Source organism: Helicoverpa armigera, chromosome 1, assembly GCF_030705265.1.
Source record: "Helicoverpa armigera isolate CAAS_96S chromosome 1, ASM3070526v1, whole genome shotgun sequence".
Lineage (NCBI taxonomy): Eukaryota > Metazoa > Arthropoda > Insecta > Lepidoptera > Noctuidae > Helicoverpa > Helicoverpa armigera.
This window is the reverse complement of record NC_087120.1, coordinates 4,435,304-4,462,679: the sequence shown is the minus strand read 5'-3', so window position 1 is coordinate 4,462,679 and position 27,376 is coordinate 4,435,304. Positions and strand designations below refer to the sequence as shown.

The following is a 27,376-nucleotide window of genomic DNA, read 5'->3' as shown; positions in this document are numbered from 1 at the left end:
ATGAAATTAGGTGTTGATCTCCAAGACACAGACATCGACTTCGTAACCAGAACGGGACCCCGCTTCAACAACAACTCCGAGATAACTTCTAGCCCACGTCAAGAAAACCAGCCACGCCCTCTGGTTGTTAAATTCTTACGACACAACAAACGTAATGAATTCCTACGTGCTGGGAAAACGAGACGCAACATTTCTAGCGAAAAATTTGACGTACCAGGTCCATCCAGAACCATATACATTAATGAGCGTCTCACTAAGGAGGACAGACAGTTATTTCGCGCGGCCAGATTACGCGCCAAAGAATGTGATTACAAGTTCTGCTGGATTAAGAATGGAACTGTTTACATCCGCAAAAAGGAAGGAAACCCCGCCATCACTGTTAAGGCCATGGATGACTTGTTGCGGTACTGCCCCGCGACAACTGCACAAACAAGTGGCTGACGCTCAGACAAACCTGTTATTGTGTTATCTTCAAATTTTATGTAAGCATGTTTTGTTTTGTTATTTTATCCATTTTTACATTTTTTTAATTTCCTTGATTATTTTAGTTTTTAAGAAAATAATGTCATTTTTCACTAACGGGCTTAACTATACATACACACACATTTGTCAACAACACACCCCACAACATACATATTACTTGACAAACTTAGAAGTCAAATATACACGAGTAATCCTCATGCACGTATTCTCTCTTACACAAACACCAAAAAACACACTACAATTACATAAACACAAATACATAAAAACATACATCTTATGTATGCATATTTTGTTATGTTATTATTTCAACTATTTCTATTACCTTTTAACTCCTTTGATTATATTAGTTCTTAAGAAAATTATGTTATCACTCACTCAAGGGCTTACATATACACGCACACAAACACGCCAACAACTCTCCCTACCACATGCAAATATCTCAACAAACTTAGGAATCCAACCTACACTGGTAATCAACACGCACGGCTTCTCTATTACACAAATACATAAATATATATTAAATACACAATACATACTCTACACGGCTACACAACACTATTTACCACAAACTCTTTCTTATGGAAACGTTGTCAATCTCACTCAGTTTAACCAAGACGCAACAAACATTTTAAATAAAAATCACGCACAAAAGTTTCTTTCATACATCATTATATTAAATAAAAATGGCTTCACTTGACATCGCCAATGATATAGACGAATCCTTTTCAATAGAATGTCACACAGTAGATTCCCCAGAAAGTTGCAAAATTATCCTAAATGTTTCCAAAGATAAATTCACAGTTCTTACATACAATATAAGAAGCTATCAAAAAAACTTCGATGACTTTAAAGTTGCTTTATATAGGTTGAATTCAAACATTGATGTAATTGTGCTAACAGAGTGCTGGCTGTCTGAAGGCACAATCTTAGAAGAAATTCCAGGTTACTACATATACAGAACCTCTTCCCAAGTTAACAAAAACGGAGGTATTGTTACCTACATCAGAACAGTTTGGAATAACGTTACTAGTACGGAAGCCAATCTAGCTGACGCTGACAGTTTGCTCTTAAACATCACATATGACATTACACTTCTAGCAATATACCGTTCCCCTTCTTTTAGTAACGCAGACACCTTCTTCAGTTCCCTTGACACTATACTCTCAGATCTAAAACATAAGCAAACAATCATAGTAGCTGGTGACATTAATATTAACATTATAGATTTAGAAAATAGCCAGGCATCAAGTTATTCGTGCCTCATGGCCTCACACGACCTGGCCCCTGCCATAACTGTTCCCACAAGAGGTGGCTCATGTATTGACCATATTTTCATTAAAACTAACGCAACTCCACTCGGTCTAGTATGCAACCTATCCATCACAGATCACGATTTAGCGCTATGTAGTATACCCTTGAAGTCGCAGAACAAGAAACAAACCAAACGCTGGAAAATCAAAACCGATTGGGACGCTGTGGTTGATGAGATCGCCAAATCAGACTGGGAACCCGTATACAACTCCTCATGTGTAAACAATTCATTAAACCTTTTCAACGACATCGTTTCTAGTGCCATTAACAAACACACAAAAGAAATAAAAATCTCGAGAAAACTAGCCAATATCCAACCATGGGTCACACCCGGCTTAATTAGATGCATGAGACACCGTGACAAACTACACCTAGAGTGCAAAGCCAACCCTAATGATGCCACCAAACACTTAATTTATACCCGATACAGAAACCACGTATATTTGTTGCTACGAAATCTCAAAACTTTACACAACAAGAAGGAAATAGACGGAAATAAAAACAATCCCAAAAGGCTTTGGACTGCTATAAAAGACATATGTGGAAATAAAAACACCCAAAACAATGCTAGAGAGCTAATTGCATCCAGTTCTTCCCCCGTGCAAGCACTCGACAGTTGCAATCAACATTTTGTTAATGTGGGAGAGGAACACGCAGCCAAAATTCTTAATAAACTTGGAATTACACAAAACTTTTTAATAGATTCTTACCGACCTTCACAAACCATCTCACAATCATTTTTCATGAATCCGACTGACGAACAAGAAATCACCGACATTATACGTAATCTGAAAATTGATAGTGCACCTGGTCCCGATCAACTCACGGTACTCCTACTCTCAAAATGTCTAAACAGCTTCATAAAACCTCTAACCCACATTTTCAATTTAAGTTTAGAAAGCGGTGTCTTTCCTGACTCCTGGAAGACGGCATCTGTTACTCCTATTTACAAAACTGGTCCTAAAGACGATCCTAAAAACTACAGACCTATAGCTCTCTTAAGCATAGTTTCAAAAACACTAGAGAAAATTGTTAACAAAAGACTTATAGACTATGTCGACAAAAACCAAATCATTTCAGATCGGCAGTTTGGCTTTCGTCAAGGTAGATCCACTGAAGACGCTGTGGCACTCCTGACAGATCGAGTTTCTCACTATATCGAACACGGAGAATGCTGTATTGGTGTATTCCTCGATCTCGCAAAGGCGTTCGACACAGTATCGACGGGGTTACTACTAAAAAAATTAGAGTTTATAGGCATTAGGGGCAACTCTCTGGAATGGTTTCGCAGCTACCTTACATTCCGAAAGCAATATGTTAAAATAGGCTTCCAAAGAAGCAAACTCCTCCCAATCAACTACGGCGTTCCTCAAGGTAGTACCCTCGGTCCTACCTTGTTCACATTGTACATAAATGATATAGTAAGTTTACCCATCAACGGTGCGGAAGTAATTACTTACGCCGACGACACAGCCATTGTCTTCCATGGCAATACTTGGGACGGTGTACGTAACATAGCAGAACGTGGTCTCTCCGAGATTGCGATATCTCTAGACCTTAATCTATTGACACTCAATATTACCAAGAGCAAATTCATTACCTTCTGTAAAACGAATCATACCTGCCCTCCTCGCTCATTTACTATAAAAATACACACATGCACACAAGTAAATAATAATGACCCCCAACAAAATTGCGCCTGTGATACCCTTGCACGTACTGAAACAATTAAATACCTAGGGATAATCATAGACCACCATCTGAATTACAAAGCACACATCTTCTCACTGTCTGCTAGAGTCCGCAAATTAATACACGTAATGAAAAAACTTAGGGACTGCTCTCCATTAGACGTACTGAGAACTGTTTACTACGCGCTTTGCCAATCCGCCATACAATACTGCATACGTATATGGGGGAGTGCTGGAAAGAGCACCTTCATTATTTTGGAAAGAGCACAACGAGCCTTGATCAAGGTAGCTTTAAAATTGCCTTTCATATTTCCCACGAACTCAGTATATGAAAAGTTTCAAGTACTAAGGGTCCGCCAACTGTACATACTTAAGGCAACGCTCGTCACCCACACACTTGTCAGAAAACGCGCAGACTATCAAGAAATACTCAGGAAACGGGTATTTAGGATTCCTATTCCAACTGCCAACTCCGAACTAGCCAGACGTTGTATAACATTCTCGCATCCAAACACATACAACAAAGTCAACAGGATTTGTAACCTAAGGGACTGTACATCTAAAATGTGTAAAAAGAAACTAACAGCAGCCCTCCTAAAACTCTCATATACGGAAACCGAAGCTCTGTTGTAGCATAAACTCACCCTCACCATCAACACTGACACTCTCACACTGACTTAACACGCCACACACTCTCACCACACACACACACACACTACATCACACACTCTAAACTAGCAAATAAGCCCGAATACTTTACCCAGTTTTATTTAATTTCGATATGTACCTAAATTTAAGTCCTTCCCTATAACTCCAAAGATACTATGTAACTTTATACTATTAAGACTAATTATCGCACTCGGAGCCACAAGATACAAGCTGCGCTTAGTTTGTGGCTCAACGACAATGTCAGAGCTATGTAAGGTTACTTATGTCAATAAACATTATTTTATTTTTTATTTATTTTTATCTACTTTTACGTATTTACAATTCCAACTACTACCTATCAAAAACACAAAAGCACACATTCACGCCAAACACGTTATTTCCCATTCACAAGAATTTCATAACACAAGCTCATTACTACTATTAGCAATAGTTTTATCATTTATCCCAACAATACGTTACTAGTGTCAACGAAACTGCGAACCGATTACCTTTATAAGTAGCGTCATTACTTCAACAAAGGGACCTCGTTCCGTGCTGTTGGTTAAAAGAAAATTATCACTGGACCATTGTCACGATCTGCGTAATCGGTGAAATTCACTATTGTTTCCTCTTCCGACGGCATTATATATAGAAATGGCGACTTTATAATCTTCCCATACTTGTGTAGTTGGTTATATGGTTAAGATGAGAAGTCATTTGGTGATAATCGTGTTGATGTATGGGTTTTGTGAAGGGAATGAAGGGAGGGCTAATGGGAGGATTCGCGGAGGTGCACTCGCAAGTCGGTATAAGGGAAAGGTGCAAGATGTGGGGAAAGAACAACGATTTTGGCCGCCGGGATCTAAGGAAAGTAGATGTAAGTAGCGCTGTATTATTCTTTTGCGTCACTTTAATATTGCAGTCGCGTAGTGTCTATACTTAAACTGCAAAATTTTCCAATACTCCATCCTGCACTTTGGTGTATTTTGGTTTGTATCATGTACATATACTGCGAACTGAGTAATAAATCAAAACCATATTTCCTTAGTCAGTTAAATTTTCCGCTTCACAAATATTCTCCTTTAACTTATCTCCCGAGTCCACAATTTCACTGAAACAGCATACACAGGTAAATAAAGCTTTATTAACTACTCAAAGAACTTAGATATGTTTCCCTTTTTCAATTAATACTGCTACATTTGGGTAGCAAAACAAGCAACCGTCCGACTTTGACTTTTGTGTAAAGTTTACACTTTCATTTTGCTAGTGTGTACGCTGATGCTAGTTTCAACAGTGTTTACTTTGTAGCGAAGCTAGAGATTTGTTGACCGAGCTGAATCTGTTAGAGAAATAAGCGGATCTCACACTAATATTAGTTAGTTAAAAGTTGCACTTGCTTCTATGTTTATTTAGATTTCTAGTGTACGCGGTAGATGTTTGCATAAATGCCACCCTCAGAGTTCCTGCATACTGGAGACTTTTTAGTCGGCCGACAGTTTAATCAACCGCTTGACAATTACTAACATGTATCATTACCGGTACCGGAAAAACTTTGATTGAATTCACGCTCTTCTTAAAATTCAAATTCAACTATCGGGCTAACTATCGGCCAACTATTAGTTTCCAGTGTGCGGATAAAGTTGTATGATTTGGTCTGTCTTACCACCCCAGGCTAAATCAAGAGCTTTATGTTATGTATAGCGAGATAGTACTGACGTAGTCATGAAAATCATGAAGCTTACTAATTATTTAAAAAAAATACAGCGAGTTTAACACCCATATCTTGGGTACCAATAATAACAGCTTACATACGTATCAAAATATTGTTACAGTGTAGCAAATTCTAAGATGAAACTACAAAATTACGCGAAGCACACGACATATCAACGCGTGTGGTTACAAATGCATTAATTAGTGCATCGGAGCGCGCCAATTAATGTGTGATCCGCCTTACGACGCTCAGATCACTAGACCATGCTAGCGAGAATCGTGACAAAAGGATTATTCAATATGAAAGATATGGAATCTCTTATTAGACGTAGTCTTTGTTCGAATGATAGATGATTTGTCCATATATCTTGGATTTCATTTGAAAATTAGGACAGAAAGCTAAGTATTTATAGAACCAAAATTTAGTATTACATAAAATAAACTTAATACAACTTAAAGACATTATAAAATAGATATGACGGCACAATACTTTTGACGGCTAAGATGTACTCGAAACATCTTATTGTACAGATTAGAGCGAATATTAGTTTCAGTACTTACCAGTTCCTACTCCTCCTTCTTACTACCTCTTTGCCTGAGGGTGGAGAGGATTTTAAGTATCAGACTTATTGACTTACTGTTAACTCGTCTATGTTCCTGCCGGCGTGATTTGTATTCAAGGGTTAAGATAACACCTAAGTACAATCCTACTACCCAAGACATTTGTATGTCAAATAGTAATGAGTAGGTATGCAACTAAATAATGCCTTACTTTATATACTACTATACATATAATATATTTCCCAACAGTTCTTTCACTCTTCACGGTGGTGACATTTCCTAATGGCGGTTGTGCGGGCGCTTCTGGTGACAACGGTACTTGCATGACTGCGCGCGAGTGTACCGCCAGAGGGGGCTCAGCAAATGGATACTGTGCTAATGGATTTGGCCTCTGTTGTATATGTAAGTACTGAATACTGGTTGAATTTAAAATAGGCTTAGTAAATGATGGACAAATTTTTATTTCGATTTCTTATAACTAAAACATTCCTCATTATTACTCTTACCACGACTTACGGCAGTTTTTTTATCAGCGAATTTTCCTCTCGATTTTTCAACACGAGACACATTTTTTTAAATGAGCACACAATTGACAACTATCTTTCTATTTTTCTCTATATGGCTCGCGTATACCTACACTCGATTTGGCTGCGCGCGAAAAAAATCACCATCACAAAAACGCTCTGTGAAAACCTATGGACTTTCATTTGCGCCGTGCAATACCAATGTTAGCTTTTCTTCCAAAGGCATATCAATCAAAGGCATCAAAGTTCAGCGAAATCAAAGCCTTTACAAATATTTGGACATTCCTAGCGCCGACCACACTGCAGGTTCATAATTGTCTTTGAACTGGACCCCCCAGTGTTCTATAGAACTCTATGCGTACATTCGGGGCTGGTCAGATGGACGACACAAAGGGCTTTGCGTATGGTCTGGACCGCAGACTATGGTATGCCTATGCATCGCCCTCAGATTGATGAAGATACCACACTATGGCAGGTACTGCAATCAAATTGATGACTTCTATTGATGGCAGCTGACCAAAGTCAATACCTACCTTTGTTTTCAAAAGCTTATTCAAATGGAGTATCTAGGTCTTTTGTGTATTTTGGTTGAACCTTTGGCATGTCATCAAATCAGCAGTTTGCTGAGCAGAGAAAATTATCTATATGCTAATAACTTGTTTTGTTTCTTTTTTTTTTGTAAAAAACAATTCTTGAAAAACAAAGTTAATCCTATTAAAGTTATTCTCATAGACTAATTAGCAACTAACAAGAAAAAGGGAAAATAGCTACTAAAAACCTTCCAGATTATCATTAATGAGCGTCTTTTTTCCAACATAAGCCGATTTTCATAATCGCTGTAGATATTCCATGAAATTGTTTGATTATTTCCAATAAACACGACTTAACAACATCACAACATTATTAATCTGGATCAAGGGATTAAATTAGTTGTCTAGAACGATTAAATCTCGGCTCGATTTCAATTCGCTAATTGCTTGGATTATTTCGATCATTTCGATATTCGACGTCGAAATCATCATACCTGTATTCATTTGCTGAGTGCACTATTATCGTGATTGATAGAATTCTGATAGGAATCCGATATTGGGTTTCGAGGGCTTAAGCTGTATATCACTCCTGTTACATTAGGAACCATTGTAAGGTTACTGTAGGGGTACCTATAACACTCAAAATTGATTATTTATCCCCTACGGTGTTTCTTATACCTACGTTTTGTCTGGTCGTCTCTATTTCAAGCCAAAGCCAAATGTTTTTTTTTTTTATTATTTTAAATAGGTTTTTGCAGACCATTATGAAACACCGCACTAGTTACAAAGTTTATTTTGAACAATGATACTCTTTCTCTATAAATAAAAGTTTTTTGAATGTTGTTCTTAAGAACGTCGGGTCAGTAGAAGTTGAAATAAAACTTTTTCTGGTTTGAAACAGTGAAATAGCCTTAAAATATAACGTAAAGAATGCAGTATCACAGCCGTTCTATCGTTCCACTGCTGGGTACATGTCTCCTCTCACAAGGAGAAGGATTAAACGTTAATCACTACGCTTGCACAATGCTGTTTACCTCAAAATGTTTTCATTCACCTTTTCAATTAACATTATGGTGACCAAAATATATAATCGGAAAGTACATACATACTTATGGCCGTTCGCAATATTTTATCCATCTGTTATTTTGCTAGAGATATGAATTTGACGTTTCGAAATATCTAATAAGCAAACCAAGTTACATTTTTTTTCTCTCACCGACCACAAAAAAATAATCAGTTTAAAAACCTCTTGCTTTATTAAAGTTAAAATCGTTAATAGTTGAATAAATATCAAAATATGTGAATCAAACATTGATTGGCAACGCGACAAGGTTTTGCAATCAAATAAAACGCGCCGAGATTCGTGGCAAACCATATGTGTTTGTTTTATCTATTTTTTGGCGCGAATGATAGAGTGGGCGCTACGGGTCGGCACGTCTATTCGAGCCTTTGATGCATCCGCGATTTTCTAAGCCCTCTTTTAGTCGTGTATGAACTGTAAAGCCAATGTAAGTACTTTAAAGTGTACTTATTTCTGCTTGCAATTTTGATGCGTAATGATAAAAACCTTGTTAATCTAAAATTACAAAGCTCTTGTTTAACTTTTATAACGAACGTAATTTAGTGAATCCATATCATTTTTGAAAATTAAGTTCTGATATTCAGAACATATGTGTGCTGACATCATTTTTATGGGATCATATTGAACGATAAACCTAAAACTGAATAATCAACAGTCTATTAACTAGTATCAGTCTATTAATGAAAATTGGTAACCTATCCTCATTAACGGCCGAATTTAAAGCTTTCAATAACTCCCGCAAATGCGAGTAATACCTATTGCCTGGCGAGGCATTATTTAAACAATCTTTTTTTTAATATATTCTTAGAGGTCAGATCAGAAGTGGTACTTGAAAATGAATAACACACGTCTATAAACATTTAACCTGGTAAGGTTTATTTCTTACAAAGGATTTAGCAGAAGCCAACTTTGAATAGCAAATACAATATCGATAATTAATTATAAGATCAGGATGTGACATCTTCAACGTCCGTCATCCTTCTATCCGTCATAACTTCTTCTTCTATACCAGCCTGGTCAGTCTAGGTTGGTAGCAAGGAGGATTCATATCTAACAATATATACAAGTGAATATCATGTTATATAGTAGTTGAATGTTAATGGATGTTTTAATTAAAATAATATACGATACTTCATCAGTATAATAAGCAGATATTCAGAATTCCATGAAAAATTCGATTCGAGAAATATCGAACTTTTCTCTGTATCTGTATGTAGGTAGGTATGTAAAATGATGGGCACAAATAAATAATTGAGCTGAAAGCTTCACCAAAAGGGGGCGTACCCCAGTTGTGAGGGCGTTCCTTACTGTAAACTGAAACAAAGGGGCGTGGCTTCGTTCCCAAGGTCAGAACGATGCAAATAAACCCAATTGCAATAAATATGGGCCAGAGGAATATTTTACGTAGCCCTATAAATCCAAAAAGCCGATGCTGTTTGAATCACTGCTTTGCTCTTAATGCCTAATTTTGTCATTGAAGTTACTTTATTTTAATAATAGTGGCCCAAAATAAGAGAAACTTGTTTCTAAACGCAAGTTTCTGAAAGTTTGTCAGCCAATCAACATTTTTACTAAAATATGATTAAAAAATTGAGCACTTTCTACAATGAACAATTGCTAAAAACAATGTACGTCTCTAAATAAGTCCATCATTATCCGTATGAGATATTTTTTTAACAAAATTTCGAATTTCAAATAATATTTTTGCTCGCCCAGATTTTTTGCACTGTATTGTAAATGGTAGCATTGAAGTACATAGTACTCGTAAACCAGTGATCTACTTTATATAGGTAGATCACTCGAAGTAGATAACTAAGGTAATCTTTCTCGAACGCAAAAATATCGAAATATTTTATTTAGTATGAAAACGTACGCTTTAATTGGACTTAATCAATGATTTAATAATTCTTTCGAAACCCATTAATTTAACACAGGTTCACATTTTAAAATATTATTAATAAAAAAATAATTAAACATATAAAAATAGTGTCAAACAGGCATAGGGAACATGGTCCACGCTACTGGCGATCAGGGCCCCATAGAGAAAAACCTCCTGACTATGACTGCCGTGTCGTGTCTTTAATTATCATTCATCTTTATGGCACACTTACATAATATACGAAACACACACAAAATACAGAAAGTTGATATACAACGGCGAGCTCAACCCAGAATTGGTTTCATGTACGGCCAAACTTAGGGCGATAAAGAGATTTGATATGGGAAGTGTAAACAACTACACAAAAACAATAAATTAATGAAAAAATACATAATATACGAGTATAACAAGAAACTTAACGCAATACATAATACACAATACATAATACATGATATATTAATATTTCAAAGCGAACCATGGAATGGCTTTATGATCAAATTCTATTGTAAAAATCTGTGTATCTGATTAAGCAGCATGAGAGCTAGTAGCAACAGCTTTCTGATGATTCTGAGACACTCACTCTGTTCAGTAGCTTGGGAGTAGAAATAAATAAACAATCATTATTGCTCTTTTGTCTATCTTCATCAGACCGCTGAACTATAGATAATGGGAATATTGGAAGGCTAACGTGGGGCAATACCCAACAAGCTGAAGCCTTTTTCAGACAACTTTATTGAAATGGTGACACAAACCCCAATTATTAAATATAATATGTTTTTTTCTTTCAGTTATGACATCATGCGGGAGTTCAACGTCAGAGAACGGAACATACTTTGTGAATTCAGGCTATCCTTCAGTGTATGACGGGACTGGATCTTGCGAACTTACTGTACTGAAAGCCCATCCTGATGTCTGCCAAATTCGGTAAGGATATTTCAGTTTACTGAAGAAGTTTTTGTGTAATAGTTTTTCAACAAAATTTAAGATAATTTTTGCTTAAGATGTTAGGATTGGCTTGATTAACATATTAACATAGGTGAAAGATTATATGTGACCAAAAGTGACTAACAAATTATGTAGAACTCAAAACTGACAAACTAAATGACTAGCTTGGTCAACGTCTTCATAACTGCGTAATATTTTTTAAGCGTCTCAGGAAATTATTATCGATAAACCTTAGCAGTAAAAAAAAATAAATCTCATGAAAGCTTTATCTCATGATAAAGTCGCCTGGCTTCCTGGGGCGAAATACCGTTACTCTACGGACATGCAAATCCCCATAAAAAGTATCTCAATAGAAAACTGTTTTAAAAAACCTTTATTAAGCAACTAAGCTACCTAACTAAGCAAACTCTTTTTTAATAACTATGGCAGGGAGAAATTCTGTTTTTGTAAAGGACTTTTTATATCCTATGACAAAAAGACCAACCTACACGTAGCGCCTCGCTGCTACGAAATTCTCGTAGCCCACCGCTACGCTGCCTACGAATTGGAGTTAATAATTGGCTATATAAAAATGATCAGCTAATAATATGCCAATCCCTATTACCAATTATTATTAGTTATATCCCATAATAATGATGGTTGACTGCCTGAAAGAAGACATTAATAAATTGGAAGTGGGTGTTACTATGACGTCTGATAGATAAAAATGGAAGAAAGAAACATATTACGCCGACTCCCCAAATAATTTGGGAACACGGTAGGTAGAAGAATAATATTAATAAGGGGAATGAAAATAGATATAAATCCTACAACATGAATAAATATCAAACTACAATTCAAGTGACATTTGAGATTGTTTCTCAAGTAACATTTTACAAGAATAATATTGCATCTGATTGCCTACTCGTGCCGGTCCTTGACAAGCAATACTAAGTCTGTCATTACCTATTTCCCTTTATAACATCTAAGACGCAGTTCTAGTAACTCAATATTATAAACAAATGATACAATATTGAATCTGCAAGTCTCGTGTATCATTTACAGGGTGCATTCTTTTATTATAAAATACCTACACAGGTGAAAATTCAGTTTTAGTGGTTCATGAGCACTAATTTGTGGCATTTGTTCCTAATTTAGCGTCAGTTACGTGTGACGAATACGTGAAATAGCCTAATTGCTGTCTGTATTTTAGGAATCCACGTGTACTGCAAACTTTTAGTCGGACTATAGTTTTATCAGGCTCATTCATTTTGAAGAATATAAATGCAACTGTCAATTGTTTTTTCAGTAGTGGTGGGATCTCTAAGTAGGTATGATTCCTTCCTACCAATAGACTCTCGTTTTTTTTTAGGTGAAGCTAAAATGGCATTGGATCATCTATCGTTTTCATAGCTACGTCAAAGCACTAATTAAACGTAACTAGGTAATAGGTTTGCGGTAACCAGTATTGCGTAGTGCGGTCAAACTTATTCGAAAAGCATATTTGATCAAATATAGCAAAATTTATATAAACCACAGATATTAACAAATTTTAGCTCTAATTGATTAAAATAAATTAAATTAGTACTAATTACGAACTCAGTTCATAATTAAATTAGCCAAATTTTACTAATTAAATTATGCGTTTAATATAATTAGTAAATCATGTTTGTTTTTGCCTAAATAGCGTAATAATTAATTTTATTATGTTATATCACATTAACTGCCAAATGCTCAAAGCAAGATTTAGTAACATGTAGTGACTTGGACTGAAATAAGTAGGTGTACAATTAAATTCAATAAGTGGTAATGTTTATTACCAAAATAAAAACGGTTTTTATTATTTTGTGTTGTTTTATACAATAAAAGATACATACTGTTTTTGACTTCTTCCATCAATTAGAATTTATTTAACCCACACCACCTAATTTTAAACAAAATGTCTTTTAAATCAAACTTTTAATTCAAACTGCACCCTGTGGAGTGTAGAGTACCTACGTGTGTGCTCAGAACATTTATGATACATCTTATTACTCGAACTACTGAAGCGTTTGCAATAACTAGGAAAAGCCGCGCAGCACGAACCATATTACTGATTGAAAATATTCCAACGTACAGAACTTTCTAGAATTTGTAACGGTTTACGACTCCGAGTTTACCTAGAAATAATTGCATGAGCACACATTGTAGAGGATTTGTTAACCCTAGAAGCCCAATCATATTTAACTAGCTATAAAGCCCAATCATACGTAAAAATGACGTGTAAAAATAAAACTACAGAGTTTTCCAATTTTTTTCTGTTAATGAAGTATATTTTTGCATGAGTTATCATAATTGAAGTTTTAATTAATAAATTAAATACATTTTAAGTTAAAAAATACTCTTTATTAATACTATTATGGCACTTTAATCAAATCTTAGAAAAAATCAACAAAAAAATCAAGCCTCTAACACTTTTTCTTAAAATTATGTAATTATAAAAAAAATCAACTAGTTTTAAATGTTTTCATAAAATTAAATCAATTTGTAATAATATTTTATAAGTCTCTTAGAAAAAAACAGTCTTTATATACAGTCTTGACAAACATCAATATTGTGTTCTCCACATATAGCATTTGCAACACTGAGCTTTGGTCGTCCGCCTTTTTTTATATGAAAAAAATCCACAATAGCATCGTTTTTTTGGTTCTGGCTCATAACTAATATTTTCTGATGATGGTGGTACCACTCCATTATCACTCCAGACATCATCTTCAACTACACAATCTTCTTTCTCGGATTCCGAATCCAGCGGAGAATAATCGTCATCATTTTCTAAAATTGTAGCTATTTCGTCCTGGTTTAGCCGTTGACGGGTCGCCATTTGGTATTCAACCTGAAAATATTAATATTATATGTAAAATGTAACGAAACAATACAATTAACTCAAATAAATCACAAATATATAAAAAAAATAAACAATTTCAAAAGTTACACAAAGCCCAATTATACGTCAAATTGACGTGCAACCTCTCTATTACAACAAAATGGCGGCACTTACCGAGATGACGCAACTGTGTCCTGCGAGGTCCCAATGGCTACTGAGTTGGTTCAGAAGTTAGCGGCGATCTGACGGTAAACGTGAAAGATACAGAGATATTTCGCCGCGGCATACGTCAAATTTACGTAGATTGGGCTTCTAGGGTTAAAACTTTCGCTAACTGAAAAATATGCTACCTACTGAGAAAAAGTTGGAGTTTTCCAAAGCTACAGAGAAAAAGTTAGATGAAATTTTGTATAGAGGTGCTGAATTCAAAGGGTTTTATTTAAAACTGACTTATATTTTTTATACTTGAATTTTAGCACAATAACTTTATTTGAGTCGCAGCTGAAACTTTTCTTTTTCCAATTACATAATGTTAATTAACTCGACCGTACACATTCAAAATCTACATTCAAAATATTTTTATTTTAGGTTGGATTTCAATCGCTTCACAATTGCGGGTCCGGAGCAGATGAACCACGTTTGTAACCAAGACCAGTTCATTGTGTCTGGAGGAAACCCCGTGCCAGCCATCTGTGGAGCCAACCAAGGAAGTCACAGTAAGTATAATTTATAAGCTATTGAGTAAAGACGCTTTAAAGTTTTGATAAGATTGCGAAGCAACTCAAAGTCAAAGTGTTTTTATTTCACATAGAAATGTCAGTAGCTAGGTGCATATAGTTCTTATGGAGAAGAACCGGCCCCGTTACTAATATCTACTTGAGATCACTAGGCCAAGTGGCCGGAGACTCCTGCTAAGTAACTTTGTTCACAAAATATGATATGCGCACCTAAAAACTATCGAAACCTACGTAAAACAAGAGTATTCAACGCTCAAAAGCTCCCAGTAATAAAAGTCAAACATTCCAAAACACCTGCCCGCAAAAAAAGGATTCATGACTACACAAAGCAAGCACACACATCCCAGGAACATATTTCAATCAAAACCAATCGCACAGCCATCCCTTTGAGATACCACGCTAGAACTCCAAAAATGTTCTATCCTCAGGCTCGACTAGATTGCATAGGATGCAAAAGCCACGATATACAGCAAAAGCCACGGAGTATTCCAAAACTTCATAGTTCCGAAGTGCAAGATTACAGACTTCAAAACCGATGACATAGTTAAGACTTTGATTCTTAGTAGTTTAGCATGTCTGGCTGCTAGACTGAGACTACGATACCATGTAATAACTAAGTACATATACCTAAATGATCTATTAATCCTGATGCATTTAGGGTGGCGGCCCTTTCAGACTAGAGAATTTTCCGCTAGGTACGCAGGGGTGTAGCACGCACAACAAATAATTTACAAAGACCGGATCAGGCGAAAATACCTGAAACCGCATAATAGGTTTGCAGCGTGGGTAGTGTCGAACAAAGAAAACTTGAGCGTACCTACACATACTTTTATTATGTGTGACAAAATTATCTATATATGAAAGCGCTGTAAGCTTCATATTTCCAATACAAATAACTTGTTATTGAAAATAGGCAAGTGACATTGACAACATTAAGACTTGTCCCAGTTACCAAGTGATTTCTTTGGAATCACCTATAACAAGGACGATGAAATAGTTGCATCTATGATTGCATAGAAATACCTTGAATTCACTGATTGGTAGCTATTGAACTGCAATAACTACGATGCCGTCACATTCAATAAAGTTAAATTGCTCCAGTTCTTATGACATTCATTACAGACTCAGGGGCATATTTTTTTTCTAGAGAAAAAAGAGATTACCTTCGAACTAATTATTTTCAAGGAAATATTCTTGTTAGCACAACTGTACAACACTTCATCTCATGCAAAAAAAGGTTATATTTTGAAATGTAAAAGCAACTGGTCAAATAGGTACTTATAGGTACTTCATTTTTGACGCACGTCACCCCTTTTCAAAACTCTCTCATCGATAAATCATATTCAGTCATGGCAAATCACACCGTTCATTAGCAGTCAGCTAAACATTTTATCAAAGATATTTTGCTCGAGAAAATTCCGAAGGCAGACTTACAGTATAGGGATTAAAGAAATGTCTAGAAACTACCGCCTACAGGCTACCTTCAGCCCGTCTTATTTTTAGCTACGAAGAAATTCTATCGAACTAAAAATAATGTTATTTTCCACTGGAAAGTCTTGGCAAATTCCATTTTGAAAAAAATAACAACGTAATCTTGTTTTTGTATCGGCAAACCTGTAGGTTGCTTCGAATCAAATATGTTTTCTTGAAGGTGAAAAAGTCTGTCTTAAAAAAATATAGTCATATACCTAGTACATAAATATTTTCCGTTAAAAAGACTCACTGAAAGAGAGAAGGTTAATTATGCATTTATGAATGACACTTCACGTGCACAGCACACTTGAATACACTATGCCGAAACAAAAGGCTACTTACGTACTTATTTTCGACGGTAAAATCAGACATACGCGGTGAGCGGCTAATTAGCCAGATTTTGACGTGACTTGCGGAGAGCTTTTATAAAATAAATGCAGAGCGCGTGTAACCCGTCTGCCCACGCTTTATTAAATATAACATCATAATGGTATACAACCGACGTAGGATCTTTACCGTTGTACCAAAAAAAACTTTTGAACGTCTGTTGAACACTTGTCTAAAAAATGACAGATTATGACATTGAAATAAAGTCCATTTTGCAGCCACATTTTTTTTAGACAAGTGTTTGACACATGTTTAAGTTTTTGTAGTAAGACCATTAATGTTTTATTTCAACAGAACTTCTTAAATAGTAACAATGTGTATCGTTTTTTCAAGTGTATATAGATGCAGGCATCGGTATGACGAATCCTGTGAAGCTAACATTTGTGACCAGCGGGACTTCATTTGAGAGACTTTGGAAGGTCAAAGTTACTCAAATACCATGCAGTACAATATACAAAGGTAAGATTTGTTTTTATATTAACATCATTGTATTTTCCCTTTCGCAGGTAAATTTTCAAATCACAAGTGCAATTTATAGTGTAAGAGTAGTAAGTACCACAAAGCAGACTTTTTAGTCGGCTAACAGTTTGATCGGGCGCTTGATAGGGTTGTATAGGAGTGCGCACATTACAACGATCGGGTTTTTAGCCGGCGTTAGACCGACTGAAAACTTTGATTAAAATCAACATTTTCGAAATGAAATGAAAATCTTAAGGCGAGGAAGTGGTCAACAATAATTCCATAACCGGCACGCGCATCTAAGGCGCCAAAAGGGGTCGGAGCGTCTGAGCGGGGCGAGGATAACAATACGCGCGCTAGCTTATAACTAAAAGTCGTAAGCGACAAAATGGTTTTGTAATTTTAATATTTAGAAATGATAATTTAATAAAAATTCCTACTACAATTTTAAAGAGTATGTATATACTCAACTACTAAAAAAGTTAAGAGGCTTAAATCGGTCCCGTTTGCCCATAATATGTGAATCTCTTTTTAAAAAGAGGTATGTTTGATATATTTTTCTCTGTTATAAAAGTTACCTAATCATGTTTCTACAACTAACAAAATAAGGTTTATATCATGAACTTTCAGGTAACCAAGTTGTATTTTGATCCGTTTTGTATTTACTGAGAAAAATTGACATCCTTGGCGCCAAAAATTCCAATTCGTCCTCTTAATGCGCAGAGACATGGTCAATACAAAAGGTGGTAAAAACAAAATAAGTGACTTAGCATATCTCGCCTTCAGTAGGCATGCAAAAATTATAACATATATGTATATGCTTAAACCTATAACCTAAAACTAGGTAGGTACAAATCTATTTTCTACAATTAACATACTATTTTATTGTGTAGAACTTCGAGTCAACTGTTTGTTTAGTCTGCAGTGTATAGAGTAGAGGTACTATATTGTACTCTTAATTAACAAGCATTGTTTTCGCTTTACGCTGAATTTTATTTCACGTTTAATATTATTCATTTTTGTAGTTCCTCCTTTATTACGACGTTGAAGTTATAACAAAATAGTGAATGCTTTGTCTCTTCCCGTTCCTTCAAATTCTTTTAATGTAAACAAAAAGAGCCTTCTTTCATTGTTCTCTTTGCTTTCGTAAACGTCTTATTTAGTTCTTACAGTTCTGAAATATTAATATACAATGCTTTTGTTTTAGCACTAGTTCTTTTTTTGTTTTGGTCAAAATTGAAATCTTCACCTTCCTAGCCTTTCCCCAACTCTGTTGGGGTCGGCTTCCAGTCTAGCCGGATGCAGCTGAGTACCAACATTAAAATCCTACAAAATAATATAAGTTAAAAACATGAATGACCTATATCAGGGAGCCTTTCTGAAACGAACATGCTTCAATTGATTTTCCTTTGAAACGCACAAAAGGGAATATTTCCTCATGTAAATACAATTACAAACAACATTGCTCGAATGTCACTGAATACAACAGGAGTTGGACTAATTAATAACATTGTTGCTCTGATTGGCATCGGTATCACAGAATTTTACTCTGGAATACAATTCCTGTTATTTTGCAGTAAAGTTAGCAATGTGGAACTGGTCAGTTTGCTTGTTTTTAATTTAAAATTTTCTATTCGACTCGCAAACAAATTTTTATTTCAATCATCCATCCTCCGAGCCTTTTTCCCAAACTATGTTGGGGTCGGCTTCCAGTCTAACCGGATGTAGCTGAGTACCAGTGCTTTACAAGGAGCGACTGCCCTGCCTGACCTCCTCAACCCAGTTACCTGGGCAACCCAATACCCTTTGGTTAGACTGGTGTCAGACTTACTGGCTTCTGACTACCCGTAACGACTGCCAAGGATGTTCAATGACAGCCGGGACCTACAGTTTAACGTGCCATCCGAAACACAGTCATTGGTGTCTAAGATATACTTAGAAAGTACATACAAACTTAGAAAAGTTGCATTGGTACTTGCCTGACCTGGAATCGAACCCGCGCCCTCATACTCGAGAGGTTGGTTCTTTGCCCACTAGGCCACCACGACTTTTTTATTTCAATATCGATGAAAATTATGACCTAATTAAGAGCGTGTACGCTCGGCGCGCAATGTCAACTTTAGGTAATTCAACGCAAAAAACCGCGCAGACTAGCATCGCGGCTGTGTGCGTGCCTATCATACTTCACGTATAGTCACACAAACCATTTTGATCCTTTCGAGTGAAATTGGTAGAACAAAAAATATATTATTTAGTAAATAGTTAATAGCGGGAAAATAGTGTAAGTCTATGGATGTCTAAAATATAAAAGCAAGAAAATAAGTCGTTAATACTTACACTCTTTTGCAAAAAAATCGGGCACCTATGAAAACCTTGGTTTTGAGGACTTTCTGTATATTACATACAATTTTCAACAGTACTAAATAGTCGACTGATGATTAATGACAATGTTAAGAGTTTCTGTATTTTAACCGATTTCAAAAAAAGAAAGGAGGAGGTTTCAATTAGACTGTTTTGTGATTGTGCTCAATTTGATTGTTCTCGATTTCTCAAAGACGCCTGGACCGATTTGAAAAATTGATTGTTTATATGAATGGTCCAGTCCATCCAGACCGAAAAATTGTGGTCAAATAACAACAATTGCCGGAAAGCCAAATATTGGTGAAGAGCTTGGGTTTACCATTGCAAATAAAGTTTAAAGTTATCTATCCTATATGCTTCAAAAGTTATTCGAGATCAAAAGTCAAAATTTGGGTACATCCAAAATGAAAAAAAAAATTATAGCTCGATTGGTAACAGACATCTGCAATAAGTGATTTCTAGCCTAAGGAGTCCACCATATTGGATTTAGACTCGCGACACATTTTTTTTCGAGTTATTCATAGCAAGCCCTTTCATTTGATACCCATATCGTAGGAATGCATTACAAAACATTTTTTTCTCCATCTTGGGTATACCGCCATATTGGATATAGAATCATACATTGTCATTAAAACTGAACATTCAAACAAAATTTCAACTCAATCGATAAAAAAAATATGCTTCAAAATTGAGCTTTAAAGTAAATATTTTGTGAATAAATAACTTATACCCAGCTTTAAATAAAATAGTAATGTATCAAGATTTGTTGGTCGCGCTTGAAATGTACTCTATTCTCGGTATCCACGGCAGAGGTTATTCACCCTAAGCGATGTGACGGAGCGACACGTCCTCTCTCTGTGAAGCCTTGCGGCGGTCTGGTTTGAGTTGACTCGCGTGCAGCGTTTTATAGTAGTTTTTAAATAATTTATAAAAAAATAAAAACGAGAGATTAAATTATAATATAAAGTTTATGTTTTAAAGAAAGAGTTATATTACTATAGTAAATAATTTTTATATTAAATTAAGTAAGATAGATAGGCAAAAAAAGCATTTGAAATTCACAATTTTTCACATTGTTAAAATATTTTTTTCTGAAAGATAGAGACCTAAATCAAAAAATGTTTTCAACTAACTATAGGCATGGAGATTTCGTCTATGAGTAAAAAAATAAATATGATTAGATTTGCCACTGTTTTCACATGAATTTAAGCTTCGAAATAGACGCTGAACGGGAATTTTATAAAACATCTGTTACGTTATAGGGGTTTTAAGTATTTAAACTACAGAAATTGAAATTTATGTTCAATTAACTATATAGACAGTGAAATTACCTTGCGTTATTAAAAAATAACATAGTTAAAGGATAAGTAGTTACTGAGAAACAGTGGTTTGAAAAGTACCATTTTAGGCCAAATGGCGCGCGGTTGACGTACACGCTCTTAAGATTACGCAAAGTTTTTAGCTCATGAGAAAAAGAAGGCCAGTTGATACATATTGTAGGTAAAACCGAAAAGCAAAGGTGGTCTTAGGCTGCGTTCAAACCAAACTGATTGTCAGCCGCCGAATGTCAGCGTCTATGCACAGCATAACAACGTACCGTCGGTTAAGTATGAACGAAAAAGTGAATATGTATGGAAATACACTGAGGAACGTTCCCTCACATTCGATGGCACACAGTCAATATGGTTTGAACACAGCCTTACAGATATGGTTTACAGGCAAACTTGAATTTCTATCTAATAGCGAATTGTTCTCCTTGTCTCGACATATTTGGGATGCCTTCTTGTGCAATCAATTAGTGCAGTACGACTGAGATACACAGTTACAGCTCATACCTGGTAGATTCAATTAATTATGTTCAATATATTGCAGCTTTGGACTTCGGAATACCTTATCTGCACAGGAATCTTGCTTATTAGTTGTAAATTGAGCAAGATATTGTCTTAGTATCGTTCCTAGTCTCGGTTATTTTGTAAATGATTTAAGTCGTATAACAAAAAATTATAACTTCATAACAGAATCTACAACAATTATGTTTAGTATCACTAGACATATTATTTTGAATGACTATAAAAATCGAATTTCTCTTTCTAGTTGACGAAATAACGAAAGGTTTTTAATTATTTTTTCCACGAAAAATTTATTCAACGTTCTAAAAAAAAATCTTTCAACAATTTCTTCTCCAGCTGACGAAGGCTGCTTGCAGTACTACACAGGAGTATCAGGGCAGCTGCGGTCCTTCAACTACGACCCCACTTCAGGACTGCAGCTCAGCAACCAGGACTATGGCATCTGCGTGAGAATGGAACGCAACTTCTGTGGCATACAGTACACTGCGTGTCCAGATACAGGTGATTTTATTTACAGCTTGTGTTTATTTATTTTACTTACAAGTTATTTAAACCTAAAGGCGGAAACACACGCCAGAAGCTATCGGTTTCATACATTTAAATACACGTCACGACAGGCAAATATGTCTCTAACTATATTAAATGTATGAAACCGATATACTTCTGGCGCGTCACGTTACGACACCTTGAGTTTCCTTCTTTAAAATAAAAAGAAAAAACTGTAACTTTATATTCAAATATATATAAAGTTCGTTAAGGACACTGTCATGGTCCAAAACAGTTGACAAGATGGTCCCGCGCGCCTCTGTAATTACCCTCACTACCTAAGTCCCGATCCCCTCGTTGACCATGGGATTGTCACTCACTAGCTGGCCAGGGTATATTTTACACTACCGCTACAAAATTATCGTGGTTGTGAAAACAACAATAACCCCAAGAATAAAAAAAACCTATCTGAGGCTAGCTAATTTGTCCTATGCCTCTGCCATTATAAAATATCGACCAGGTAAATGGAGTAGCTTTGTACATTACGTGGCTTGCTACATATCAAAGATGCAAGCATTGGAGCAACTTACTTGTGTAAATCATAATTTAAGTAGCCTTTGAAGTTGTTTTCTACAGTCAAATACAGTTATATCACAAATTAAATAAAGCTACTATAATTAAATATAGCTCTAACGATTTCCAGGAATTTCTGTACTTACTAACTTTATTAACAACAAATAAATATCACTGCTTCACACATCAGCTTCTTCGAGTTATGCCGATATTGACCATTCAGCTGGATTTTTATGCATGAATACGCAATTCGAGTGTAATTTTAATTTTAATATAGGTAAGAGCGAGAACTCAGGGCTTACAGCGTAGTGCACCGTTTTATTTGCTCCCCTAAATAAATTTGAAGTGGTAGGAATGTTTCACTAAATAAAAATGTTTCGAAGGATTGCGCTCGATTGAAAAATATTAATTTTCCGGCACCAAATTGAAGTTTCCAGTCGACTAACTATTATAGGAGGCATACAAATAAACATTTTGAAAACCTTTTTCGATATTTATTTTTCGATGGGCGTATGTTTCTGTGTAAATGTAAACGTATATTTTGTTTGTTTTATTGCATAAAAGTATTCGTTCCTGTAAATAGTGGTCTGGTTATTAGGACAAACGTGCCTGTTGTACGGAAAAAATGATTAGGAAAGTATATTTTCAGTGATCTGGGTTTGTATTGCGAAGCCTGATCTGCCCTCGGACATGCTAATATGGAGGAGACATGGATTACTTTTTTCTATACAAGGTTATATCAATGTTACAGCATATTTTTTATCGTATTGTTTAAAACCTACAATGTACTTAATAAAAATCGCTGTATGTGTGAGCTATGCTTTGAAAGGCTTCATGCTGTACTTATTATTAAATACTTAAAATAAGCACCAATTTTAATCATCCAATACTATTTTGATGTTAAGATTAGAAATACGTTGAAGAAATAAACTTTTTGTAATGCTCGGGAATTGAATTTTATTCTCACTGTTATCAGCAGTGCTGTGTATAAATAAGACAGTAGAACGATTATTCCTAGGCTGAGATGAAATAATAATCCAGTTCCAAGTTTATTCCAAGCAATAGAAAATTGATACTGTTTCTTTGAATGATGCACTATTTGCAAATAGGTCAGGACCTATTTCTAACAATCTAATGTTTTTTTTTATAGCGTCTCTTGATTATTGTGTCTTGCATTTATTAGTCCCTATATTATTTCAAAGCATCACTTACTAAACCAAAGTACCTTTAAGTCGAATAACAATAAATAATAATCGTAGTAAATGACTTTCTCATCCTCACCTCTTTAACAAACCCAAAAAAAAGTTAATTTTCGATTCCAAAGCAACAGACTTTTCTTTACAATAAACTTACAATTGACCACTTTTCAGTCAACAACCGCTCGCGATCCTTCACTCTAAGTGGCAACAGCAACAACCCAGTCAACGCCATGATTGGTTCCGGAGCTGGCCCCAACAATTGTGCCAATGATTGGCTTCTACTACCATGTGCCACCAACGTTGGCCGAATACAGCCAGCCCAAGCTTTGTGTACAGACAGAATCTGCGGCGGTACCTTTTCCGCGGAACTTTCTATGCAAGCGGCGACTGTGCTGAGTAAGTTGTTAATATTAAATTAATTTAGTAAGTGGGTAATAAAATGAATATGTAAGTATAATATTGTAGAGGTGAAAGTTTGTCAGTGTGTGTGTAAGTATGTGTGCATGCTTGTTACTTCTTACGCACAAGAATGAACGGATTTTGATAAAACTTGGCATTTAATTTCTTTATACATCGAAATTTCATATTGGCTACTTTTTGTCCAGGTGCTGAAAGTAGTTCCCTAAACTACTGTTGCACTAAACAACACTGTTAGAAGAAAGATAACAATATCAAATAATTCTTATATTCAGACCTAAGATAAAAGTAACTAAGACACAATAACACACATGTTTTTCAAAATCTATTTTCATATCTCAATACCACTTCGCTTTTACACGTGTTTTGAAGTAGGAAAAACAGCCTTAGGCGCTCAAGAGGGTCTCTCTACCTAAAAATATGAACTTCAATATTATTGTTTATTCAATATTACCTTCCGTAACATAAAAATAGAAGCTGGTTATTACTATTGCAGGAATAGTTTTTAATTCAATTCAAAACAACAAAGACTGACTGTATCCTAATCCAGCTCAAAGCCATAGGATTTACTCTTCAGTACAATTATTGTTTATTATTTAGTACAGTATTATTATGCAGTTCTGCGGCGAAAACAAAAGATTAAATGTCGATTCCTTTGACAAGACAAGTAGGTATAGGTAAAGCTAAGAATTATATAAAATTGAGAAGTATTTACTAAATACTTCTCAAAGGAATTGACAATTTACATGCATCGCGGAGGCCATAAGACAGTCACAAAACATGTTTGAGAATCAAATAGTAGAAGCAGTAGCCACAGAAAACAGAGACACATTAAAGAAGAATTTCTAGTCTGACAATTTTCGAGGGAAAATTGCATTTTTTATACTTAGGTACTGAACTGAATGAAATGTCAACTGCACCAAGAAATGGTCAGACCATAACAATCAAAATATATAATAACTGAAAAAGATAAGAAAACAAATGACATAGTGACACATTGAAGAAAGAAATCTTCTTCAATGTGTCACGATGTCATTTGTTTTCTTATCTTTTTCAATTACTCGAAGACTACCCACAGCTACACAGATAACACACACCACATCTGAAGACGTAGCTGTCTCAAAAACACACACACTTACAAGCACACATTCACACACGCACACACGTCTAGCATGCCTCTTACTAATCACCAGTTGCCTCAACACGAATGCCACGAGGAACGATTACACAGAATTAGTTCACAAAATCTTACTTTAACTATCCACAGAACAAGATACACGGATTAGACAAGATGCAGAATGTAGTTCATATATTACAAGTTTATTATCCTGTTTGTTAAACGTCTAACGTTAAAACCAGTTTCAAAGTTTGTGAGCGAAACCTCTGTTCAAACTTATGTATGGGTAATTTTCGAACGCCTCAAAATATGTAATGCTTTTGAAGTGCAGGATTCAAAGAAGATTATTGAATAGAAGACGTATACAGTAACTTAGACTTGGTGCCAAGTTTGCATGCCTTGATCTCATTATTTCACTTAGACCTTGTTCTTTACTGCACACTTTATATACGAAATACCCAAACAAATACAGACAGTTTATGTACAAAAAACCTTACATATTGTACTTACAACACCCACAATAGATTTTAAGGTGGAAAGATGTACCACGGGATGAGTATAGAAGAGGAAGTTAGAAAGTTTCAGTAGTGACCGATGAGCTTTGTTGAAGGGGCTATCAGTATGAGTATGTAATACCGAGGAAAAAGGATCATAGTGTGTTAGATTTTGAACTTGAACGTTTGACGGTAAAGAAAAAATGGATGCCCAAAGAAATGATGTGTGAAAGACTGTTTAGCCGGAATTTTAGGTAATGTTACTGTGTAAGATGAAGTTAGATAGATGATGTATGGAAGAAGAAGACACGCTGCGCCGATGCTATATAAAAATTGTGAGAAGGGCACAAAAGTGATGACGATGATGAAGATGATTTAAAAAACTTTTTTCATTTCACAGGTACTGTGAAACCATTCCGTCTATGGTTTCACACAGACAACGTGGAAGCACCAGTTGATATAGACAATAGAGGTTTCTGTCTCAACTATATTCAACAACCTTGTACGAATAATGTAGTTTAAATCCTAATTTAGTCAAGTTTAATATTAGCTCAATAAGAGAGGGTTTTGTTCTAAATTGTATTAATGTAGGGATGGCAAGATATGTAAGAATCTCAAAACAAAGTCAAATGCTTAAGTGACTAGAAAAGTAACTGATGAGAAATAGGTTACAACTTTAGACACTGTTGTGTGACGACACCTAGGCGTAGCTACTATAATGAAGGCTACACTTAGAACGAACCGAAGATAAGAGGATACACGTAACATTAGCTGCATATTTCTACAGCTGGGTGTAGCCTATGTAACCTATGCCTCTCTCTTCCCTGCTATGTATCATAATCTTTCTTCTCCACTTTGCTCTATGAATGACATCGCTCTTGGACCCCTGGCATTCCTTCATATCATTAGCCACCACAATAATGCCATCTAGTTTGGTGGCCTCTAGATCTTTGACCGGGGATGCAAATTTGCAATGCAATTTAACCTAGGTATCATTATGACACTTATTAAAATGTGTCTGATTATGATAACGACGCAACAAGTCACGTCTTTGGGTCAGTGTTTGGTTCTATACATGATGGGAGCCGTGTTTAAAAATGTAGAATATTTTGTATATACATACATATCATGTAGGTATGTTTTGCTCTACTACCCCTTCCACAAAATATTTTTTTATATTATGTCACAAACAAGCCTTTTATTATTAATTTCATGTAAAAGCAAAAAGTAGGTACTTATCAACACTTTCTGCTTTAACTTCAACGTAAATTCCTGTTGGCAATTTTAAAATCATGCAATGACGTCATTCGATGACGTTAAAGGTCCCTGAGTGCTTTTGAGAGTATTTTTTTACTGAAAACTTCAGCTGAGACCGACGGATTGAAATACGCCTATAGCATTATTTTCAGCGTGAAGTTCCTTTTTTTTGTTTCAATAATGCTTGACGTGGGCTTAAAAAATAATTATTATTATGCAATTTTAAAATATTACCGTTGCAAACCTGTATTTATAAAGCCTACGTTTATTAAAAACGGGGAAATTGCATCTAATGAAGTTTGTAGGTCTTTGTTATACAGGGCTACTGGTAAGTAGACCGCATCCTTTCAGGAGGTGA

At 35.5% G+C, this 27,376-nt stretch overlaps 1 protein-coding gene across 1 annotated transcript; it reads left to right on the top strand.

Moving 5' to 3' along the window:
- Positions 1-26,283, top strand: LOC135117433 (uncharacterized). The gene is made up of 8 exons (XM_064036714.1): positions 1-433; positions 6,654-6,806; positions 11,207-11,342; positions 14,797-14,924; positions 17,139-17,264; positions 21,812-21,976; positions 23,905-24,129; positions 26,162-26,283. The coding sequence occupies exons 1-8, from the start codon at positions 1-3 to the stop codon at positions 26,281-26,283; spliced, it is 1,488 nt and encodes a 495-aa protein (XP_063892784.1).
- Positions 26,284-27,376: the final 1,093 nt, after the last annotated feature.